The 26,025-nt window shown below is 42.6% G+C and overlaps 1 protein-coding gene and 1 non-coding gene across 7 annotated transcripts in view; one reads left to right on the top strand and one right to left on the bottom strand.

The window, feature by feature from the left end:
* Positions 1-26,025, bottom strand: part of GARNL3 (GTPase activating Rap/RanGAP domain like 3) — a 154,210-nt gene that overhangs the window by 73,875 nt on the left and 54,310 nt on the right. For all 6 annotated transcript variants that reach the window (XR_007477733.1, XM_049710718.1, XM_033427170.2 and 3 more), the window contains one exon: positions 9,294-9,368. Coding sequence is in view for 5 of the 6 variants with exons in the window: in XM_049710718.1 (XP_049566675.1) it covers positions 9,294-9,368 (75 nt within the window). In the remaining variant the exon portion in view is untranslated. The remainder of the gene's footprint in view (positions 1-9,293; positions 9,369-26,025) is intronic.
* On the top strand, positions 15,277-15,383 carry LOC117201113 (U6 spliceosomal RNA). Its single transcript, XR_004483070.1, has one exon. It is a non-coding gene; the product is annotated as a U6 spliceosomal RNA (small nuclear RNA).

Here is a 26,025-nt window from a genome sequence, read left to right as displayed (position 1 = left end):
CAGTTGGAAACTCCATTGACATCTACATTGTGCCCTGTGTGTAAGACAGACTGCTGGAACATTCTTTTCTCATTCTGACATGGCTCTAGTGATTTAGTGGATGCCTGTGGTCAGTTTCTGTATCATGTTGAAGAAGTTCCCTTCAATTCCAAGTTTATAAAGCAGTTTTCTCAGAAATGAATATTGAATTTTACTGAAAGCTTTTTTTTTTTTTGGCAACTATTTAGCGAATAGGTTAAATGGTGAAAATCATAGTCATGTAATAAATTATACCATTGGCTCTTCTTACACTGAATGGTTCTTAGATTTCTGGAAGACACCCTTATAGGTATTCTGTGGATATGCTGTATTGCTGGATTTAAAAAAATGACTTATGTATCATATTTGTTGGTGAGATGAATCTGTAGGTTTCTTTTCAGTATATATTTCTGTCATGCTTTCAGGGTTATATTACTTTATAAAGTGAATTAAGATGCTTTCTGTCTTTCTCATTGCTCTGGAAAGAATGACGTTCACGGAAAGAGCTCTAAGTGCCAAGTATTAGGCCGCACACTCTACATGAATTATCTCCGTGGTATCTCCACCAACTCATGAGACAGAGTCGATTTTATCCCCTTACTTTCAGATGAGGAAATTGATGCTTAGATAATTTAAGTATGTTGCCTAAGGTTGCAGAAATATAAGCAGTGGAGCTAAAACAAATCAGTTCCAATGTCAGAGTGTTTTTTTTCTTTTTTAAAATCTTAACCTTACATCATCTTCTGAGTCTTTTATTTAATGTTATGCCTTTTTAATCTATCAAGGGGTAAAAAGTAGGTTAAAATTCTTAGTATTATTGTGGCTTTATTGAATTTTCTTGACTTTAAAAAAATCAACGAGATATATATATATATATATATATATATATATATATATATCCCTACACACCCACACCCATTTATATAAATTTTTATTTGGCAGTGATTTTAAACTTACATAAAAGTTGCAAGAATAAGAGGAGTGCAAAAAGCATCTGTATGCCCTTTACCAGATTCACCTACTGCTAACATTTTATCCCATTATTCACTTGTTCACTACTCTCTATCCCTCTACACACACACACACACACACACACACACACACACACTTTTTCCCAAATCATTTAAGACTAAATTGCATAAATAATAGCCCTTTATTCCTAAATACTTCAATGTGTATTTCCCAAGAATAAGTATCTTCTTACATAACCACCATAAATCCTAACTATTTTAAGTATGGCCTACTTTATAGAGGATTTCAAAGATACAGAAACTTCCTATAGCATTTTAAGGTGACAGTTACACAGGAACACAGTATTTACTTGACATCAACAAGAATGTTAGGAGGAAATATTCTGATGAGCACATTTTCCAGACAATCAAAGTTTAACATTGCAAACACCCATACTAATTTTATCCCTTTTAGATAATCATTTGCTCAAAGGTATTATGCAGTAATGAACTCAAATTCTTCTATGCTGCAGATGTGCCTGAACATGCCCACAGGGTTGAATGAGTCTTGAGACTGAGAAATCCTGAATCATTTCTGCATCAAATTCCAAAGCCCACAAAAGCTCCTTGTTGCTTTCCTTCTTTTGTTTTGTTTAACCACATTTATACTTGTGGGATGTGAAGGATGAAGACTGTATATGGCCAGGATATTGTGAAGAGAATTTAATCAAAATCCACGTATAACACCCCCATTTTATCTGAGTGTTCTCTAATATTTGACTTTAAGCAGGGAGTCCACACAACACAAGCACTCATACTACAAACGAGATCCATAGTTTTATATAATGCTTGTGATTTTTCAGAGTCTCTTCCAGAGTGAGTTTAATTAACGAATGAATGCTTTTCAACTGACTTTCCTTCACTTTCTAGGTTAAATTGCTGAAAGAACACTGACAATAAAGAAGATGGATTAAAAAAAAAAACTAAAAAATTTTGAATTGCAAATATAAATATAAGCTGGTTGAAAAAAGTTAAATCATACAAAAATTAAAATGCTTTTTCCCCCCCAACCCCCATGTCCTAATCTACTTCCTTGCCATATAATAACCATGTTACCAGATTGGTTTGGATAGTCCCAGGTCTTTTTATGCATTTACAAAAATGTGTCTATACATATGTATACACATTCACATACACATACATATATTTACATACATATGTACATATACACACATAATCTGTTTTCATAAATGGGATAGTTTTATAGGTATTACACTGAAACTTATTTTTTCACTAAAAAAAGAAATCTTAGAAATATTTCTATTAGTACTTACAGATCTACCTTGTTCCTTTTAACAACTACATAGTTTTTTAAAAAAATTAAACACTTCAGTTGAGTATAGATGTGTAAAATATGTAAACATAAAAGGGTAGAAAGTTAAGGTCCTCTAACTTCTTTCCTGACCTCCCATTTCCACTCCAGAAGCAATTACTATTAAATTCTTAGGTAATCTTTTGGAAATTTTCTTGAATATTTACAAGCAAGTTTATCTTTTTTGTTGTTTTTAAGGAAATGGGATGATATCATACGAATCATTCTGGAACTTGCTTTTATGTCTAGCACTGTATGGTAAACGTTTTTCTATGGTATTACATTTACCTGTACCTCATTCTTTCTAACAGCTACTAAGCATTCCAGTGTCTAAATCATAATTTTCAAAATCATTCCTCTACTGATGGAAACTGATGTTGTTTCCAAGTGTTTTTATTTTTTTATTTTAAAATAACACTACAATACACATCCCAGCAGTAGAACTGCTGGCCAAATGGTATACACATTTTTAATGATTGCTAATTGCCTTCCCCAAACTCATTTACATGTCCCCCAACAGTGTGTAAGAGAATCCTCCCCATGCTAAGGAAGAGATCTATAAAAAGCTGAAAGATCGTCCTCTCTGCTCCACCATATACTAATTATACATACAAGTAAGCTGTAAGGGAGGTTTCCAGGGATCTACCCGAGGGTCACAGTCATTTTAATTAATAATCTGAATGAGCACACAGATGGCAGGATAAGCACATCTGAAGGTAATATAAAGATTCTCACTGGGTTAGCTAATAGGACAGGTGACAGAATCAAGATGTCAAAAAACCTCTTGACAATTAGCAATTACAGGACACTCTAACGAGATTAAATTCAGTGCGGACACTGCAGAATCCTACATTTAGGCACAAATACAAATTGTACAAGTAAAGGGTGGAGAAGTCCAGGTGCTACAAAGCAGGAATTCTCTCTCTTTTTTACCCAGTAGGAGATTGAGGCTCCGTGACATTGAGTCATAAACTGGTAAGTGGTAGAGCTGAGGTCTGAACCCAGGTTTGCTTGACTCCAAAACTGTCTCCACTATACCATGATGTTGCCTCACAGCTAAATAACAGCACATGTGAAAAAGACTGGAGTCGGGGGTAGCACATCGTGGGTTCGTAATGAGTCCTCGGGCTTCATGAAAAGAGGAGCGTGTGCACAGCAAGGAAGGGGATGAGCCGGCCTCACTCTGTGGCCGTGAGGCGCACCTGGAGCCAGGTGTTCACTTCCGAGCACTTCCACCTAAAAGGTCCATGAACCGCCTCACATGTGTCTAAGGAGCAGCAGGGAGTGTGATGATAAGTGGAACTGAGTCCATGTCTTAGGAGAAAAACAGCAGATGTCTTGGAATGCTTAAAGGCCTACCATGCTGAAGAAGGCTCAGCCTTACGCTATGGGCTCCAGAAACCATAAATAGAAACTCTGAGTGGAAAATATAGACAGATGAGTTCTGTTCAATAAAAAGAACTTTCTAGCAATGAGAGATGCCGAAAAATGGAAGTAACTTTAGGGCTGTGGTATAATGGGAAATTTATATTTCAGCTTTGTCTCTGGCTCCTGGCACAGAACTCCTAAAACCCTTGGCATTTCCTGAGACATAAGGGTGACAGGAGCATCTTTTGCTCCAATGAGGCAACTCTTGGTGGGCCCCTAGCTAGCTTCAGGATGGGGCCGGTAGCTAGAAAGACCAAGCTTGATTAGAAGTTTGGCACTTTCAACCCCACCCTGCAACCTTACCCATGTGAGCTTCTGGGTTGGTGACTATATCAAGGTGCTGGGAGGGTGCTGCACCCAAAGAGGGCAGGGGAGCTCTGTGCCCCCACCCCCCATCCCTTGCCCTCTGCACCTCTTCCATTTGGCTGTTCCCAAGTTGTATCCTTTGTAATAAATGGGTATGGTAAGTAAAGTGCTTTCCAGAGTTCCGTGAGTCATTTCAGTGAATTACTGAACCCGAGGAGGGGGGTTATGGGAACCCCTAACTTTGTAGCCCAGGTAGACAGATGTGTGGGTACCCTGGGGACCTGACACTTGCCACTGGTGTCTGAAGTGAGGGCAGAGTGTGGAACTGAGCCTGAAACCAGTGGAGTCTGACACTACCTCCAGGTGGTTACGGTCAGGATTGAATGGAATTGTAGGGGACTTAGTTGGTGATGGAATTGGTTGGTGTCCCGAGGAAAAAACCTATCAAGGGGGGAGCAAGTTTCCCTTCACTGGAAATATATTCAGGCAGGGACAGAGGAGCTAACTGTTGGCAAAGTTGTTGCAGGGGTTCATGCCTTGGGTGGAGGACGGGCCTAGATGAACTCTGCGGCAGGAAGGTGTGGTCCATGGATGGAGGATGGGCCTAGATGAACGCTACGGCAGGAAGGTGTGGTCCACAGATGGGTGCTGATCTGCCAACAGTCTGTGATGAAGTAGACAGCAGTGGAGAGCAAGTCTTAGGGGATTAGCTTCCCTAAACAGAACCCAGACCAATCCGGATGTTACTGATTTTGGTAGTGAGTTGTATGAGGGGGTGCTGCAAACTGGTCATACGTAGTAGGACCACAGAGAGTCCTGCAACAGATTGGAAATAAAAAAGCAAGCCCTTCACCACACACAGTCTGAGAAGCACTGCTCGGAGCCTGGGCCTCACCGTGACGTCCTTATGACATGCCCCCTGTGTGTTTTCTCCACAGGAGTTACCAAAATTTGCAATCATCCTATGTATCTGTGTTATTTATTGACCACTCTCCTGCCCGTCTGTGAGCCCACGGGGGCAGGGACCTTAGCAGTCAGCAGTCTTATTCATTCCCGCATCACCAGCGCTCAGCCTGTCTGGCACCGAGAAGTGATCCTGCGTGTGGGTTGAATGAATGACTTGATGTATTATAGGAACAGCGCTCCTGATATAACTTATGTTTTTGGTAATGGTGAGCTAGGCTATTCGACCAAACCTCCCACTGAAGAAACTAAAAGCATTAGACAAATATTAAAGTCATCTCCTTAAAAGCACTGGAGAGCTTACAAGATAGTAAGGAATTACCAGTCAAAACAAAGGCAAGTGGGAATCCGGAGAGGTAAGTGGAGCATGGAAATTCTCTTTAGCTTGAAGATATCTATCGATCCTGGCAAAATTACTCTTGGGTTTTGGTGACCTCAAGAGGCAAGAGGGCAAAGAATCAAACCCCCAGGATCCAGTGAAGTAGGTAGGTCTATAGGAGACCCACCCCACATTAAGCTGGGACCCCAAAGGGTTACACATTCAAGAAAAGAGTGAACAGGAAGAAACCACCTCTACCCCAAAGGCTCCAAGGAAGCCTGCCACAGTGCTGAGTGGAGAAGTGTCTCTGAGGTGCTGTGACCACAAGCCAGCCTCACGTAAAGCTGCAGCTCCATCCTGTATCTTGGCTTAAAGGGTTTAAAAAGTTTCAAGCTGGAACTTTAGTTTAAAGGTGTCTGGCAAAAGCAAATGCAAACCCTCTGATTCTGACACCAATTCTAATATGTGGTTTCCCCCCACACCACCAAGCAATTCTCCGACACCAGCTGGGTGTCCTGTTATTCAACTCAATCCTGACACTGGAGACAGTGTCGGATGCCACAGGTTAAGGGCTCAGTCCTACAAGACTGCTTCTGACGTCTGCAACTTCCGCTGCGAACTGCAAATCCTGGTGATTACCTGTGCTTCTGATCAACTGGCTATAGATTGAAGGTTCCCATGACCCTCTCCTTGGGTTTGATTAATTTGCTAGAGCATAGACCTCAGAGAAACACTTGACTACTTAGATTACTAGTTTATTATAAAAGGATATAACTCAGGAACAGCCAGATGGAAGAGATGCATGGGGCAAGGTACGTGGACGTGGGAGGGGGTGTGGAGAGCCCATGCTCTCCGAGCCGGCCACTCTTCTGGAATCTCCAGGTGTTCACCCATCTGTAAGCTCTCTAAACGCTGCCCTCTCAAGTTCTTATGGAGGCTGCATCCCATAGGCACGACTGATTAAATCATTGGCCTTTGGGGATTGAACTCATTCTCCAGCCCCTCTCCCCTCCCAGGAGGCTGGGGCTGGACTGAAGCGCTAACCCTCTAATCACATGGTTGGTTCCTCTGGTGACCAGCCCCCATCCTTAGGAAACATAGGGGCTTTCCAGAAGTCACTTATTAACATAACAAAAGACACCATGATCACTCTCATTACTTAGAAAATCCCGAGGGTTTTAGGAGCTCTGTGCCAGGAAGAGGTACGAAGACCAAATATGTATTTCTTATTATAAATCACAGGATCACACTCTGTACCAAAAGGCAACGCATCCTAAGCCTTATGTTATTCCTAAAACAGTCATCTTCAAGAACAACAAACAGCACACAATCAGGCAGCCAAGCACACAGAGGAGCAGAGTATACCATGAGAATATGCAGGAGAAAAATCTAACAGAGGGCCACAAAAACCCTCACATATTGGAATTATCAGTCACAGATAATAAAACCATTATACTGACTATGTTTAAAGAAATAAAAGACAAATTTGACATTATCCGAAGGGAAGAGTAAACTCTAAAAAGTGACCAAGCAGCCCTGGGTTAGGCAATGGTTTCTTAGATACGCTAGGAGAAGCACAAGCAACAGAAGATAGCAAATTAAGAAACTTTTTTGCTTCAAGGGACACAATCAAGAAAGTGAGAACACAACCTAAGGAATGGGAGAAAATTTTGGCAAATTATATATCTGATAAGGGTCTAGTATCCATACTGTATCAATGCAACGATAAAAGGAAAAATAACTCAGTAGTGAAACTGCTTTGCAACTTGTTCATGGGTTTGAAAAACTTCAAGCAGCGTGTTGAGCCGTCTAATGCACTAACTGCTTTAACAAACTCAGAGCAAGCCAGGATTTTTTCCTCTGAGTCTCACGTTCCTCCACCGTCTTACACCAGGCCGGGCGCTGGCACTGGCCAGAGCTTTTAACTGAAGACCACGGATATAAAACCCAGCCAAGGTGCTCCAATGGAGCACTCATGCTCGGTGGCTTTGGTGGAAACAAAATTTAAAACAGTATTTGAGCCCACAGAAGCAATCTGAGACAGGACTGTGTTTTGAATGCAACAGACCACAAGGATTTGTTAAATCAGTAACCATTTGGTTCTAAAGGCGTTAAGTGAACTGCCCATGGCCACACTGTTGGTGAGTTGTGGGGCCATGATTTGAACCCCAGCAGCCTGACTCTGGAGCCACTGTTGCCCATGATCCTCCACAGGTGATTTCTAGTCCCTGACCTTGTCCTCTGGCATGTGGCATGGCCAGGTGACAGGGCCAGGCAGGAGTGTTTGATAACCAAAGTGCGTGGTGATCCTAGGACTGCATGAAGGCTCCATTTATGTTTTTCTGGGGAGCTGTGGATTTCCTCTAGACACTGGTCTTGGCAGGGGCCAGAGTTGTGCTTATGTGGGGTGGGGAAAGCCAGTACAGTTTGTTCATTTCGGGCTGGGCTGAAGTTCTGTAAAATTTTGGTAGCAGAAAGATGTGTTGAGGTACAGCAACCTCTGGTACCTTCGGTACTTAGGTGCTCAAAGTAGATACTCGGCCTGGCGGCTGCTAGCTTTCTGAGCACTGGAGAATGAGGACTCGATGCTTCTGCTCCTGACTTAGCTCCTGGGACACCCTTGGCTGCCTGAGTCTGTGAGGATAAGCCTGTCTTGTCTCAGGAGCAGGACCATTTGGGGAGGGCTGTTTCCAAGCTTCAGAAGCCAATTTCCCTGGGAGTTCTTTCTTCTATGAAGGTCAGTTGACATCACTCTGGATAAGAAGTATGTGGGCACCTATTCAGGGGTCCAGCCCAAGGTGGGACTCTGCCCCCTTTGCCTCACAGCAATGGTGAGGGTACCACGTCAGGGTGAAGGGCTTTGCTAAGTTAAGGCAAAGGTGAAGATGAGCAACAACTTCCTGAATGCTGTGGCTTTCAAGTTAAATCCATAGCCCATCACCAAGAACGTGATTAAGGAAGTGGTCAGGAGGGCAAGGCTGGCCATACAGCACCACTTATGGGAACAACAACAACCATTATTACTATTACAGCTCTCGCTCACTGAACTCTCACTATACACTGGGCAGAGCGCTAATAGCTTTAAAAGCTTAGCTCACTGAATCCTCTCGATAATCCCAAGACCGTTTCCTCCTTACAGACGAAGAACCTGGGCTTCAGAAAGGCTGATTACTTGCTGAGGGTCGCACAGCTAGGAGGAGGGGGAGCTGGAACTTGAACCCAGGCTTGCCTGATGCCAAAGCTGGGGGTGCTGAAGCACTGCAGTGGGCTGCCCCTCAGAGAAGCAGCAAAGAAGACAAAACTGGGGGGGCTTAGATAGCACTCAGCAGTTCTGGGGGTAGACTCCAAGGGCTGGAGCGGGCAGCGGAAGTTTTAACAAAGAAAGGCCAGCAAGGCGAGTCCCTGTGGCCTATGGCGAGGATGACCAGCAGAGCCCAGAAAGAGGGCTTGGGCCCAAGCAGTGGCGGACAGGAATGGCCTCCTTTCTTGGTGCCTTCTCTGAATAAAGACGACATTTTATAATCAAAGTAATTTTTTGCATCTCTCTCCTGGACCCTGACATTGCTCACACGGCAGTTCCAAGCCTACAAGCCTGGCAAAGGGTAAGAGCTAGGGTTCCAGGGGCCATTCACAAAGGGTACTGTGGCTGTGAATCTGTCTTCGGTCCCGTTGCTGGCAGACCACCTTCACGTGTCTACCTGGCTTTATTACAGATCTTTCAAAGGGTGCGCGTCACTCTATCAACAGCACCTTCCACACAAAGAACGACGGCACTTTCTCTTCCTGCTCGCTTCAAGCAAAACTCTGAAGAGCCCTTCTGACCCCTTCCTGGGCTCCACTTAGGCAGGTCTTCTGTGGCAAAGAGGGGCACAAGCTGCTCACGGCTGTATCACAGGCACCGTGATTGTGGGCTTGGTGCTGATACAGACTTCCTTACCTCATCTGAAGAGCCGTTTTCCACTCTGAACCTTCCAGCCCTTTGGATGGCTCCATCGGCATCACTAGAGATAAGCTGGGGGACAAAAGAGCACTCAGTTAGGAAGCTGGGTCACCATTTGCAACGCCCCTTCCATCTGTCCGTATCTGCCTATGAGTAAGTCAAATCCAGTGAGAGCTGGAGGGCCCAGCCTAGAGCTCACAGTCTTGGAAGCTCTATCAGCCACGCCCTCGTACAGGTGGGCCCCACAGTCTTTAGGAAGCTGAAGGGTGAGGAACACCTAACCCGTAAGAGTGGAAAACAAGAGCCTCAAATCTAAATGTGAACATATTCCAATAGTGAAGCATTGAGGTGATGCTCCCTACAAGCTTAACCCACGTCACACGCGGACAAGCGCAGCTCACAGATGGCAACACCGAAAGCCAAGTCTCAAGTTCAGCTGCCTTTACAGGAAAGCCTAAAACACAATTAATGGCTGGCAGAAACTCTACTAACATCACAGAAAGCTCCTGTACTTCGTTCAGTTTCAAACAGTTTCCAAAAGGCCAATTAGTCCCTTCCAAGGCTGCCTGACTGCATTTTAGCTCCAGCAAGGCGATGCTTGCAAATAGGCAGTCTCCATTCAAGGAGCTCGGTGCTAAAAAGAGATGAGTTAAAAAGAAATCAGTGCTGGTGCATCAGTCCTAAAATCACCGACTCAAGGTTTAACTTACTTTCCCCTAAATCTTCTAGATTTCTCAGTAGCAACTTAGGAAAATGACATGTCTTTTTTTAACCTTTTAAATCTGCCCACAAATTTGCAGCAAAGATCTGCCAACAATTTCCAGATCCCAGAAATCCCATTAGAACACACTTGCCCAGAGGGGCACTTCTCAAGTCTTACCCAGTAAAATGATACACAATTTCTTAAGAAAGATTATCTCGTATTTTTACTCGTGTTTCAGAGATATGAAAGTGTGAAAATAAATGGAAAAATTTCAGGGAAAAACTCTACAACTTTTCCTAAGGAAAATTGTTTGAAAAAGATTGATAAACTTTTCCCGTGATAAACACAAAAATAATAGTATCTAATATTTATCGAGAGCTGCTACATGCCATGTACTCCTCTGGCCTTAACATGTGTTATCTCATTTAATTCTCATAAAAACAACACAAAGTAGGTACTATCATTATTCTCATTTATGAGTGAGGAAACTGAGGCAGAGAAAGGTTAAAATAACTAGGTAAGGTTACATCTAAGTCAGTGGTGGGCCTGGGATGTGAACACAGGCAGTCAGATTCCGGAAGCCTGTTATCCTCATCTGACCACTACCCTACTTAACCCTCCTCCATGGAATGTCCATGATAAGGTTCTAACTTATATGTATACCTAACCTATATCCTGCAAAATAATTTCTAAAAACAATTACGAAGAAGATTTTTATGTATATATTTAGCTTTTATATCATCAGATCATTACACTGTTGATAGACTGAAGATGGGCAATAGAGGCTACATAGCAAAGAATTTAATTTGCCCAAAGAGAGGTCTGACCTTTGCTCTCAGCTCCTGCTAGGTGATCTCTAAGCCCTGGGAATGTCCTGCATGAGTGTCTGTTTGCTTGGGGACTTTGAGCCACATGGCAGAGTATGGTGGGCGCTTTGGGTCACACGGTATCAGATCTACCTCTGGACACCAAGACTGAGAAGGGTTTCCCTGGTTGGCAGTACTCCGTGTGTACTGTCACACGTTGTTGCCAGGAGCCACAATCAATTACTAATGTCTGCCATAGGCATATAAAGAGAGAGGGTGACACACACATCCCTATATTAGAGGTTGGTAGATATAGTCCTCACTATAGCCAGTTTCATCCAGGACTCAAAGGCTTGGGAGAAGAGCTGACCATCATTCACTGATTCAGTCATTCATTCACATAACAAGTATAAACAGTGGTGGACTATATTCCAGACACTGCTAGGCACAGGCTATGATTTCCTTTTCCTTTGCTGAGATTAGAATAAGAAGTTTATCGCTTATCTTGATTGAAAGGATCAAGAAGAAGAAAGGAAGGACATGTTTAACGATTTGATGGTTAGAAAGAATTTAGCTCCCTCTGAACTATAATCACAAAATCCATGAAGACCCTGAACTCCTGCCTTAGTCTAACATGTTTAACTCTATCACCGTCACCATCGCCACCACCACCATCTCCATCAGGTCACTGTCATCTCTCCCCTGGGTGACTGCAACCATCTCCTAACTGGCCTGTGCATCCACCCACCATCGCTTCTCTCCAAACCACTCTTCACATCAAAGCGCACGGGATTTTGGCAACTGCGAATCTGATTGTCCCATGATCCCATCTCTATCCTGGCATCCCCCTCCTTCCCACCAGAGGACGTGCACACACGGGACCCCCTCACCTGGAAGGTCTTCCTCTCCCCGCTTCCCCTCGTGAACTCCTTATCACTCAATTTCACCACAGCCGCCATTGCTCAGACACCTTCCTTGACCTCACTGCCTGGGAAAAGCTCCCACTGCAAGTCTCAGAGAGGGCCTCAGGGTCCTGATTGCCATTCCTTTGTGCCATCACCTGATTGATGCCCGTCTCTCCTCACGCACCCCCTCCACTCTCACTGAGAAGCTCCAGGAAGACGATGGTTTTCTCACCACTGCATCCCCAGAGCTATGCTCACTGCCTGACATAGTATTGATACTCACTAAATATTTATTACACAAGAAATCCATGAACAGATGAATGCCAAATCCCTGTGGAAATGACCAAAGGGATATAAGACTGGGGGAAAGATCTACTCTAGCCCCAGAAACCAAGAAGGTTCATTACTCACCCAAGAAATTTCAAAGAGATTCTACCAGGTCTATGACGAAAGAAAGACCAAGGTGAAGGACAGACCAAATCACTTGAATCACCATTTGCAAGTGAAAGGCAGCCTGAGTAGTAACTTAGTCCAACTAAGGTCAAACTAACACTGCTGAGCTCATGCTGGCAGGGCCTGTCTGAGGTGAGGGGGGTATTCGGGCAGTAGGTGGGAAGGAGACCTACCAGTCACACTGGGGAAGTGACTCTCGCTGGCAAGTGGAGTGGCAGCCCCAGAGCTCCCCTGCCCCGCACCCCCCCAACCCCCAGCTGGCTCGGGCAGCTGGCTAAATAAACCAGAGGGTGCCGTGGAGGCTGGCGCTGATGAGGACTGGTACCCCACCTGATGTGAAAGGGGACAGTGCTCCAGCGAATGAGGGGCTGAAAAAAATAACACTCCAGGAAAACAATATCCTTTTAACACAGCAGAGAAGCTGTTTCTATCAGTAGTTTTCTTTCTATTATTCCTCATAAGCCTTTGATCTGGCTAATTAAAACTATTAAAAATATATAAACTCTTCCCTTTGTTGGAAGGAGATTTGACTCAGGAATGACACAATGTCTACTAGAACCCATCTAAATGTCCAGTGCTGCACAACCAAGAAGCCCTCTCCTCTGACTCTTTCCACGTGGTACAGAGTTCTGGTTGCCACCAAAATCCGTCCTCACCATCTTCCACGGTAATGGAATTGCAGCCAGACACATGGCTAGACCACAGTTCCCTCAAGGTGGCCATTTGACTTCATCTCCCCACTTGCAGGTGGGTCAAAGTCCCAGTGGCATGTAGGGATCCCAGCCCTTTAGAGAGGGGAGGTGCCCCCGCACGTGCTCTTTCCCTCCACTGGTTAAACCTCAATGACCAGAGAGACCTCGAAGTCCATATTGAAGACAGTGGGTTCATCCCAAGCCTGAATGTGTGGGGCACAGCCACCCAACAACTTAAAATGCTTGGCTCACTGTGACAGAGAAATACACTTGTTTTTAACTGCATTTTGATGTTCTAAGCCAACTATATACCCTATAACATACCCTACAAGGAAGAACAAAGAAAAAATCATTAAACCTATGACAAGTCCATAATTTAAAATGTGGAAACTGACTTGAGGTATATGAGCAAATGTTCAAGGAAATATAATTTACTACAAAAAACACAAGGAAATTTTAGGCCATCATTAATTGTAATAATTTGGGAGGATACTTGATCTATGAATATGGAACAATCTGTGATCAGCTTTCTGATGTAAAAGCATGGTTTCTGAATTCTGAAATGTAGACCACATTTCACAGTGACCATAGTGAATTCAAAATTAGACAGTGAGAAGAAAATACCCCCAAAAGAGTAGATTAGAATATCAGTTTGAGATAAATAGAGGAAAATGATTATCAAAAACACAGAGAACATACCTGAGAAAAATGCAAGGAATAATGGACTGGGGTGTTAAGATGGTCTTTGGGCAGAGAACCCAAGGCCAACCAAATCATTCCATAGACCAACTACCCACTGATAAGGTCCCCTACTAATGAGCTAGACCACAACTAGAGAATGCCTTTATTTACTGCAGACCAGCCCGAAAGGTTTAGAAACAAAGTAGAGAGCAAGGCAATCTGAGATCTCACCCCTCCAAAGCCAGCAGAGAGGAGGGAGTCAGGCAGTCTCCTCACACAGGAGTATACCTGGCCCTTTGTTATTCTTCAGGGGAAATGTCCAAAAAGGACATTCCCACATGTGCTCTGACCTTTGCAAGTGCTCTGCCTACCCAGGAGTTCAGTGATCAGTAAGATATTTTTTATCTGATCAGTCCAGATCTGTACTCCTAAAGGATGGAGTGAGGGAGAGGGGTAAAATGAGGAAGTGGATAATGGGGAGTCTGGAACACCTCCTAGAGGTCATTGGAGAGAACAGCCCAGATAATTACAATAAATATCAATGGGCTACACTCCTCTATTAAAGGAAGAAAGACTCAAGGATTGGAAATACAAATGAAATCTAACTAGCTGCAAGAGATAATAAAATAAAACAATACAATAAATACAATAAGATAATCCTGAAAAAGAAAGGCCAAGTAAAAAATATTCATGGTAAGTTGGGGAGAAAATGGTGAGGGAATAATAAAATCAGATGTAGAACTTAGGAAAAAAATATCATTAAAAAAGTTACAGGGGCTTCCCTGGTGGCGCAGTGGTTGAGAGTCTGCCTGCCGATGCAGGGGACACGGATTCGTGCCCCGGTTCGGGAGGATCCCACATGCCACGGAGCGGCTGGGCCCGTGAGCCATGGCCGCTGAGGCTGCGCATCCGGAGCCTGTGCTCCGCAACGGGAGAGGCCACAACAGTGAGAGGCCCGCGTACCGCAAAAAAAAAAAAAAAAAAAAGTTATGGTACATGGATAGATAGATCTACTCACTCCCAAAATATAATAATTATAGGCACTCATTATAAAACAAAACTCTTATAAATAGATGGAGTTTCTAAAATTATAATTATAATGGGGGATTTTAGTATATTTCTCTCTGATAGGTCAAGGCAAGAAATAGTAAGGAATTATAGAGGAATCAAATAATAAAATTAATAAGCATGATTTAATAGACATATACTGAATTTGTCAAGGTACAGAGAATACATACCTTTTAAGAAAATCTATTAAAGTTTAAAAAGCTGATCAAATATTGGATAAAAGCAAGCATGAATAAATTCTGCAAAACAGAAACTATACAGATGATTTTTTTAGTATAGTGCAACTGAATGAGAAATTAGTGTCAAAAGGACAAAAAAGTGGGAAATTTTAAAATATACATCTGCAAAAACTCTTGGGTCAAGTAGGAAAACTAAAATTGGACACTATCCAGACATCAACAAGAACAGTACCTATCAAAACAGATAATGCAATAGATGCTGTATTTACAGGAAAATTCATATCCTTAAATGATTTCGTCATTAAATAAGAAAGAATAAAAACAACGAACTAAAGCATTAACTGCTAGAAGGTACAAAAAGAACAATGAAATACACCCAAGGAAAGCAGGGGGGAGGAATCAATAAAAGATCAGAGCAGAAATTACAGATTTAGAAAGGCAGTAGAATTGACATCCAAGAGATGGCCAGCAAGTCTGATTCTAAAAAGCAAAGGTGCTAGCTTTGGCAGCATGTATACTAAAATTAGAATGATTCAGAGAAGATTAGCGTGGCCCCTAAGCAAGGATGACAAGCAAATTTGTGAAGCATTCCACATTTTTATAAATTAGGAGTTTGGGATTAACAGATACACACTACTACGTATAAAATAGGTAAACAACAAGGACTTACTGTATAGCACAGGGAACTATATTCAATATCTCGTAGTAACTTATAATGAAAAAGAATCTGTAAAATATATATATACCTGTATATACATAAATGTGTATATATACACATATATATAACTGAATCACTTTGCTGTACACCTGACACTAACACAATAACGTAAATCAACTATATTTCTATAAAATAAAGAAATAAATAAAAATCAAAGGCAAACGCAAATACACAAGAGTGATAATAAAGAAAATATAGTTGCTAAGAAGAAAAGAGATTTTTAAAAGTGTGAGAGAATACCATGTGAGACTATGCGACTATTACCAAAAACTTCAGTGAAACGGAAATTTTCTAGGAAAATATACATAACGAAGATTCTTTTAAGGAGAGGAAGAAACCTGAATACACCAATAACTGTAGAACTGGAGAGGTTGTCAGAACAACACCCCACAGAGACAGTCCTGGCTCAGAGGGTCTTCAAGGAGGGGAAGGGCCCCATTTCCACCTGCCAGCCACACCCTCACTCACCAGGAACACAGGGGAGAGTTTCCCTACAGAAGATACAAATAGCAGAATTCTTCTGAGTTTGTTTTGGTGCAGAAGTTCAGGGGAAGGGAATTAACATATATTTAACATCAGTAATGCTAAGAAAAAAGGACATGATTTTTACGATATGTTATTTTGTCTAACGTTTCTAACCTGGTCATGCACCAAAGGATTGGTACTGAGGAGGACTGCGCCCAAGAGAGAAAAGGGAAAAAGCAAATCAAATCATCACTTGGTTAGGATCTGCCTGGTCCTGTGAGGAATCGCTTTAGAGTTCCTGCATTGGTCAATCCTGGAGCCACTAGCCCCATTTAAATCTAATTTTAAATTAATTGAGATAAAATAAAAAACACTCAGTTCCTCTGTTGCGCTGTCCGTATTTTAAGTGTTCAGTAGCCACAGGTGATGGCTACACTGGACAGAGCAAATGACAAATTTCCACAGTCACGGAAAGTTCTATTGGACAGGACTGTCACATGCTGGACCTTGATGCAACTCTGTGTGACCAAGATCCATTAAGTTTCTCAGGCTGAAACACCTACAGTTGGTTAAATACACTAAAAACGGTGGAAATTCATGTAATTTAATATCTGGAGTAGAGGCTTCCTAATTTCAGCCAAACTGTAACTGATTCATTTAACACTAAACAGTGTTCAATGTCTTAGATGTTTTATTTCTGGGAAAAAGTAATATCTAAGCAATAATATCCATCTGTATGATTTAACAAATTAATGTAAAAGAAAAAATTAAAAAAGGAAGAATAAAGTGTTATTCATTAACTACTGTAAATAAAAGTATTATTAGTTTAATATTAGAGGCAATTAGATGAGAATATTTCCTAAATTAATACAAATACATAAATTTTCAAAAACAAAAGCCTCTTTCCTCTCTACTGAATCGCTTTGTTTCTTTGGGCTGGTGTCTGTTTCCATACCTTAAGCAGCACTAGGATCCCTGCGATCTCTGCTTATCATGCACTGGGTACTTGGCATTCAGGTATATATAAGTCACAGAAACAGTATTTTAACTTAGGAAAAAAATCTTTTAAAATTTGTGTAAATTATATCTTTAAAAATAATATTTCAGATTTCCATCCCCCGCCCCTATCTCCTCTCTTTAAAATGAGTGGTTACAAGTGTGGGTTTTGGCACCCAACTGATCAGGTTCAAATCTCAGTTCCACACTTACTAGCTGTGTGACCTTGGGCAAATCACTTAATTTTTCCTCTCTAAATTTCATTTTCCCTATCTCTAAAATGAGGAAAATGATTGTAGCCACTTTTAGGCTTGTGGAGAGGATTCAGTAATATAAAACAAGGGCTTCCCTGGTGGCGCAGTGGTTGAGAGTCCGCCTGCCGATGCAGGGGACACGGGTTCGTGCCCCGGTCTGGGAAGATCCCACATGCCACGGAGCGGCTGGGCCCGTGAGCCATGGCCGCTGAGACTGCGCGTCCGGAGCCTGTGCTCCACAACGGGAGAGGCCACAACAGTGAGAGGCCCACGTACCGCAAAAAAAAAAAAAAAGTGATAAAATAATATAAAACATGGAATGAGCCTAGAATAGTTTCTGGACGTAGGAAGTGCTCAATCATGTTATAACAATATGTATTTTAATAATAATATGATAATGATTAATAGAAAATGCCGTGACTATTGTTAGTATGATTAAACCGTTTCAGTGCTGCATTTACGCTCTTGGAAGGTCTGTTTAAACATGTGTCACTCTTCCGATATTATTGAGAACTAATTTCTCAGGGTCTGTACTAACTGCTGGAATTAAAAAGACAAATGCAACATGATCCCTACCCTGGAGGAGCACAGATCCTACTGGGAGAGAGAGACACACACATGTAAACAGATAAATCACACATAACCTGGTTAAATGCCACAGCACAGAAGTAAGGATGGGGCACTGGGGGCGGTCAGAGGCTGGAGGGACAACTCTGCCTCAGGGAGCAAAGGTTTTGTCGCTATAATGCAATTTATTCTGGAAGATGTACAGGACCTTTGAGAAATGATTTCCAACATAAGTAGACTTTTAAAACTACAAATACTGGTCAAGGAGACCATTTGCATATGCAAATCACAGACATGTAGACACCCTGACACACATCCATACCCCTGACTTAGAAAGTATGGCTCAGAAGGGAAGAAAGAAAGTTAAAATGTTTCCATCAAAAAAAGGTGGGGAGATAAGGCCTGAACATGGGTGGAATAAGCCATCCCCTGACTGGCAAGTACTGCTCCCGGGCCCCTGGTTCACTTCTCCTGGTCAGTCTGGTTCACTTCCGCTGTCTGCAGCGAGAGGCAAGGGAGTGGAGACGGGGACCAGAGGAGATGTTTTCTTCCTCCCACTCTTCACCTCCATCCTCTTCTGCCTGTGCCATGGGGTGGAGAAAAGATTTGGGAGGTTGGGCAGCTGGAGTGCTGAGCGCCAGGGCACATGTCAGAGAACCTGAATTGGTTAGAAGATTCTCCAGCTAGGAAGATAATTGTTGGCTAAAGAACAACCAAGGCCTCGGATCTGGGCTCAGACTTATCATCCACATCTCTGGCCAACATCCTAAGCAAGCTCAACGTCCATCACAATGATTTATCTGATGTCTTGAGCTCATGCCCTTCAGCTGTCTCAAATCTAATGACCTCACTTAACTCCATGGCTTTGTCATCCACTACTAAGACCCCAAACCTGCTCTCACCCACACTGGTATAGATTTGTCATCACAGTACCTGACTTATAACCCACGCTGGCTCTTTCCGGTACACATTCTAGCTGGGGATCTGTGGTTAATCACACCAACACTGCACTTACTAACACATAGACCTTCGTACTGCTGAGTTCTACTCAAGCCCACCAAGTCAAGTCCCAGTTTTCCATCACCTCCTACCAAGTAAACTCTCATGCTTCCCTTCTGTGTTCAAACAGACATGTTTCCATATGACTAGGCCTACGCCAAGCTCATGCTTCTTGACCATGGCTAGACCTTCACTACCACTTCCCAGTTCTTTTATCCATTCCTTCTTCACTTCCCATTACATCTCCCATCTTGGCCCTGACTTGTCAATCACCAAATCGCCACTCCGGAAACACCTTTTCTTCCAAGCAATGACTTCTCCACCTATTCTACTGAGAAATCTGAGGCAAGTCAGGATGAGTACTGTCATCTAACCCTCCATCTCAAATGCTATCCATCTTGGTTTCTTCATTAAAATAATATCTGACTAGTCCCTGATACTCAAATTCCCAGTAAAATATTTGTGAAGATTCAGCACAAAAGATGACAATTCATGAGTCTGAAGACTGATTGTCCACCCAATGGCCAAAACATCAGGACATTTTCTACTTACTGTATGGCCAATGGAGAAAAGAACTGGGAAACATATTCGGTCACTGACTTTGTTGCCCAAAACAGAGCAAATCTGTGGTCATTACAGAAAGCTGGATGGCAGTTTATTTTCCTCTTCACCACCTCCTTTGGGCTAAGAAACACTGGGTCTATATGAAGAATAACAATAAAACATCGGGCATTATCCTTTTACTGCACAGGTACTGCATTTTAAGGTAGCCCCAGCCATTCCAGCACCTCTTCTTCTCTCCAAGAACACATTGGGCAAGATGTGGAGAGGGAGGGAGACAAAGTCCACGTTAGAATATGCAGTCTTCATAAGCAATGTGCCATAGGTAGGGAGACAGACCAGAAGGGTCCTGGTAGCAGAGCACCCTGGGGAACATGGTTTTGTCAATATGCCAAGCTGCTGGGCGCACCAAAGTGTGGTTGGGATGGGGGGAGATATAACCTTCTTAATCTGAATCCTGTTCTTTAATCTACACAGATGGTATTTTCTCAAGCTTATGTAAAGAGCTAAGCAAACACTACTTTAATACTCCTCTTCCAACCAGACTGCTACCTGGAGCTCCCTAAGTCCTGGCTATATGTATAAATTCTAGAGCTACTCATTCAGAGCAGCAAAAAGCCAAGCACAGAGAACATCCTATCTCATTCCAGCAGAGCTTTACAAGATAAATGCCAGCTAGATTCTGGATATTGATCAGGGAGCTTTGCACAACCACTGGCCATCCAGATGTTTGGTTCAGAGAAGCTGCAGTACCCAAAAGGACAATGAGGGCTCAGGCCATTGTACATTCTGTCTGTTGAAAATACAAGGTCTGAATAGCTCTTTGTTTTTGTTTGAAGATTCTGTAAAAAGGAAAAAAAAAATCACCAACATGGGAGTTATGAAAAAAAAAAATTCTACATATGATCCTGAAAACTAAAAAAGGACGCTCATCATTCTTTACTATGAAACCAAAATAAAAGTTTAGAAAAGCAGTTGTTGTCCTCAATAAGACAGAAGACAATTTTTGCAACAAGCGTATAAAGCTTGTGGAAGCGGGCAAGATAAAAGAGGACAAAATATGCAAATGTAGGATTAAAATCCTCATTGGAGGAGGAAAGCAAAACATTTACTGTAGAAAACAGAGACAGTAGGATGTTTATCATTTGAGATGCCTTTCCAAAATGAAAAGGCACAAAACAAAATGAAAATAATGAGAAAGAAAAGACAGCTACAGAGGACAGAAAAAAGATCTTCCTTATCGTTTCAAGGGGAAAAAATGAGCAATAATCAAAGATATATCTGAAGAAAATATTCATCCGTGACGTAAGACCTGGGTCCAAGATTTGCAAAGATGCAATATTTTGGGAAAAATTGGTGAGAAGAGAAAGAGAAACTATGGGAAACATTTTTTAAATAAAAGAATAAAGAAGAAGGTTTGAGAAAGATCCAGGCAGGAAAGGTTTCCGAAAAAGAAAATAAACTAAACTGTCTCAGGCTTCTTTCTGAACACTAAAGGGCAGAAAGTAACTGTACTGGCTTGAATGGTGTTCCCCGCCCCCTGCCGCCACTTTACATCCACCTGGAACCTCAGAATGCGCTCTTATTTGCAAAGAGGGCCTTTGTAGATGTAATTAAATAAGTTAAGATGAGGTCACTGAATTAGGGTGGGACGTAAGTCCAATGGCTGGTGTCTTTATAAGAGAAAAGAGGGAGACACAGTTACAGAAATGCAGGTCAGGAGGCCATGTGAAGCAGAGATTGGAGTGATGCAGCTACAAGCCAAAGGATGTCAGGGATTGCTGGTAACCATGGAAGCTGGAAGAGGCAAGCGAGGATTTCTCCCTCGAACCTTCAGAGGGAGTGTGGCCCTGCCAACATCTTGACTTCAGACTTCTAGCCTCCAGAACTACGAGAGAATAAATTTCTGTTGTTTTAAGCCATTCAGTTTGTGGTAATTTGTTACGGCAGGCCTAGGAAAGCAATACAGTAACAGATCAAAATTTGTGAATTTTTTTTGAAAAATAAATTTATTTATTTTTGGCTGCGTTGGGTCTTCGTTGCTGCGCGCGGGCTTTCTCTAGTTGCGGCGAGTGGGGGCTACTCTTCGTCGTGGTGCGCGGGCTTCTCATTGCACTGGCTTCTCTTGTTGCGGAGCACGGGCTCTAGGCGCGTGGGCTTCAGTAGTTGTGGCACGCGGGCTCAGTAGATGTGGCTTTCAGGCTCTACAGCACAGGCTCAGTAATTGTGGCACGTGGGCTTAGTTGCTCCACGGCATGTGGGATCTTCCCGGACCAGGGATCGAACCTGTGTCCCCTGCATTGGCAGGCGGATTCGTAACCACTGTGCCACCAGGGAAGTCCCCAACATGTGAATTTTTAAGAGAAAAAGGTGATGACTCAGAAATTTAAAAACCAACCAAGCTGCTCTTATGGAAGGCATAGCTCAAGACGTTCTCAGACACACAATGATTGAGAAAAGATAACCCTCACATACTGCCTAAAAATCTCACCTGGAATTGCAGGAGAAGGATGCCTGCAACCATGATATTTACTATGGTTCTGGAGTCCTAGCCAGTGCGTAGCCAATCAGACATACAGAAGAAATAAGAGATTTAGATGGAAGAAGACAAAGTTGTTTGCGGAAGAGTATCTATGTCTTCAAAAAGAGACTACTTTGTTTTTAAGTAAAGAAGCACAAAAAAACTATAAAACTGTTTTGTATATAAATTTAATTACTAAAGGGACACACTAAATCTTAATAGTGATTATCCATAGGTGGTAAGATTACAGACTAATTTAATTTTCCAGTGCTTTTTCACTATATTTCAAATTTTCTATAATGAGCATGTATTCCTTTTATAATCAGAAAAGTATGTTTAAAAGTATATCGGCATGCATGTGCACATACACACACAGAGACTGGAAAGTAATCTAAAACTTTAAGAAAAGAAAAAAATTGATCAGACACCAGATTTTCAGCAAAATTGATCTTTTAGCTAATACATAGACATTTGGCAGTGAGCTAGATGCCACTGGGGATACAATAAAAAAGAACCATGAGTTCTGCCCACTGAAAAGGTATAAGAAATGCACACGAATAATTTCAGTGTAAAATATGACAGGTGCCATAGAGAAATGCAAACAATTGCAGGGTTCTAAAGAGTGAAAGATGATTTTCCCATAGGGGAATCAGGTAAGGCTACATGGAAAACAGCCCTGGTAGAGGCGTATTTCAAGAAGGCATTTTAGAAGGACTGAGAGGCATAAAAAAGCCCCAGAGGCCTGGGTGACGGTGAGTAAAGGCCTATTTGGCTGGCTCATGGGCCAGAGGCGTGAAGGCTCCAAAGATTGATTGGAGGCATTTTTGGAAAGCTAAAAGCTCTATTCCATAAGCAAAGGAGAGATGTGAAGGCTTTGGCTTTTTGTTGTTGTTGTTATTTGTTTGAAAGCATAAGTATGATGCTGACAGAGTGGGACATTTGGGAAGGTACTCTTTGTAGCATTAAGGAAATCATCCCCCAGAATCAGGTTAACTACAGCTGAGAATTCTGACAAGCTGGATGTTCTTACCAAAACTTGTTGAATGGAATCTTTGAGAAGTCAGGGAGACCAAGAAAAACTGCCGGAAGCTCAGAGAAGGAGGAAATGACACAAATGTCACTCCAAAAAGGGAGTTCATAGAAGCAAACACGCCTGTCCTTTTCCTATTCCTATCTCCTTAAGAGATCAAATGAGAAACATATAAGGAATTAAAAGTCACTTTCACAATGGAAGCTTGTAAAAGAAATGCACACTATTTGGTTCACTCCAGACATGTCAAATCAGAGCCTGAATGTTAAACAAATTCCTCAAGTGATTTTTATGTGCCATAAGGTATGAGGGGCATTGGAGCGCAGCCTATAACAATGGGGAGATCACAGAACTTTTAAATAACTACAACCTACTGTGCATAAGACAGGGGGACAAGCTCTAAAACTTACCAGTTGTGTGACTTTGGACAAGTTAATCTCTTTGAACTTCAGTTACCTCATCTATAAAATGAGGGTAACAAAAGTATCTATACCCCATCAGGTAGTTGTGAAATTTACATTAGTACATATACATAATACCTATTTCCATGCATACATATATATACGTATATATGTCTGTCTATCTATCTATCTATCTATCTATCTGTCTATCATCTCCTCAAAAGACTGTCTGGCATTGTGAGCGCACATCCATGTGAATAAGAGCAACTTACCCATGAAATCTGTTGAGAACATATAACCAACAGGATTTGGTAAGAGACTGGATGTGGGCTATGGGTGAGCTCCTGGTTTCTGATATTAGCAACGGAAGGAAAGGTAGAGCCATTTACCCAGTGGTGTGGGTGGGCAAAGAGCAACGACGGTGAGTTCCGTAGTGGGCGTTTTAAGGTTCAACTGCCCATGGCAATGTCCAGTGGACATTTGGGCAGGTGGTCCTATATGCTGTGGACAGAGACCTGGGAAGAATATACGGATCTGTGAGTCACCAGCCTAAAGACAGTACCTGAAGCCATGGGGATAGGAAAGATGACGAGGGAGAGCAGACAGAGTGAGAAGAGAACCCTGAGGAGCAACCAAATTCAAGGGCCAGGCAGACGAGAAGAACTCCCTAAAAGAAGCTGAGACGGTGCCGTAGGGAGGTAGAAAGAGAAGTACGGGAGAGCAGAGGCGCAGAAGCCAAGGGAGGGGAAAGTTTTAACAGGGCGCATGTGCAGAGTGGGCCCGTGAGCTAAAGACTAAACGCGTCACCTGGATTTGGTAGCAGAAAGGTCTCTGGTGACTTTGGCAAGAGCAGGCTCAGTGGGAACAAGAAGGGGAAGCATCCAAAGGCGAATTTGCAAGGGAATTTGTGGAACTATCGCGGGGATCAAAAGGAGAATTTAGAGTGGCTGAAATGTACTCCCAACGTAATTAAAAAGTCTTCACATCTCTTAAGCAAACACAGCCTGAGATTATATTTTAAAAGACTGCAACACAGTGATAACTGCTAAAGACCAATTAAAAAGCTGAGGCCAAAAAGCATACAATCCTTTTCTTACATATAAAGGAGCCCAAAGTAACTGCTTTAATTAAATATGTAAAATAGTTCAATATAAGAATATTCGTTGCGGCATGAAACTGGGAGCCCTTTTTGGTAAGTCAGTCACAGCAGAGGCTACACTGGATTTGGGCGCGACTTTCCCTAACTTCACCCAGTGGGGGAAAAAAGGGGAGCAAATTTTAAAATCACAGATATTCTCCTCTCCTACGAAGAGGGTGAAGCTGCTCCAACCCGCGGAATGGATGTGATGTGCACCCCAACAAGATAGGGACTTGCCCCGAGACAGGAGAAAGCCGAAGACAAGGGTCTCAGCTTCGGGGTGCTGAGACAGACCCGAAAGAAGCCTCAAATGCTCTGGGTCCCATACTCCCGGGGAAATTTGTCCCAAGTTGCCTACCGGGGGGCAGCTAATAAGTTAAAAGCATTAGACTTGGTTCTGAGGGTCTAACAAAGAGCTATGACTGTTCAGAGCCCACATGGTGAAAGGCTGGCAAAAAAGTAAGATTCATTTTCAAGGTAACAGCACTAAAAGAAGTAAAAGGGTGTTTTTCAAATTCTTGGGTCTGTGTTCATGGTTGTTAAGTACTACATTTTTGATGGTAGGCCTGCCTGAATTCAGAAGTAAACACAGGTTCTCAAAAATACCTTTCAGAAAACTGAAAATATTTTGTATTCATAAGAGCAGTATACAAAGGTATATAACATTATATATATATATATTTTTTAATAAATTTATTTATTTATTTATGGCTGCATCGGGTCTTTGTTGCTGCAAGCAGGCTGTCTCTAGTTCCGGAGAGTGGGGGCTACTCTTCATCGCGGTGCGCAGGCTTCTCGTTGTGGTGGCTTCTCTTGTTGCAGAGCATGGGCTCTAGGCATGCGGGCTTTGGTAGTTGTGGCATGCAGCCTCAGTAGCTGTGGCGCACAGGCTTAGTTGCTCCGCAGCACATGGGATCTTCCCAGACGAGGGCTCGAACCCATGTCCCCAGCATTGGCAGGCGGATTCTTAACCACTGTGCCACTAGGGAAGTCCCAACACTATATATATATATATATATATATATATATATATATATATATATATATATATATATATATATATATATATATATATATATATGTTTGTTTTGTCGTACGCAGGCCTCTCACTGTTGTGGCCTCTCCCGTTGTGGAGCACAGGCTCCGGACGCGCAGGCTCAGCGGCCATGGCTCACGGGCCTAGCCGCTCCACGGCATGTGGGATCTTCCCGGACCGGGGCACGAACCCGTGTCCCTGCATCGGCAGGTGGATTCTCAACCACTGCGCCACCAGGGAAGTCCCCCAACATTATGTATTTTTGATCAAGCTTAAAATTTATTTTTCCTACAACTGACGATACATACCGCTGAGCCTGGTCTGTCTTACTAGAAGTTGAGCTGGGCACGTGACAGGACCTGGTGTAGGGCAGAGGTCACTTTGGCACAAGTAAGTTGTGAGAGGCAACAGATATTATCAAGCAGACACTTAAGAAAGACTGGGTGTTTGAGACACACTTGAGAATTTTACCTCCAGAGCATACAAGAGACCACAATCAAGATAGAAAACAAGGTTTCCTGTGAAGAATTAACCAATAAACAATATGTTAACAGTT

This window comes from Orcinus orca, chromosome 6, assembly GCF_937001465.1.
Source record: "Orcinus orca chromosome 6, mOrcOrc1.1, whole genome shotgun sequence".
In the NCBI taxonomy this organism is placed as follows: Eukaryota; Metazoa; Chordata; class Mammalia; order Artiodactyla; family Delphinidae; genus Orcinus; species Orcinus orca.
Note: the sequence above shows the minus strand (reverse complement) of the source record. Positions and strands in the feature narration are given on the sequence as shown.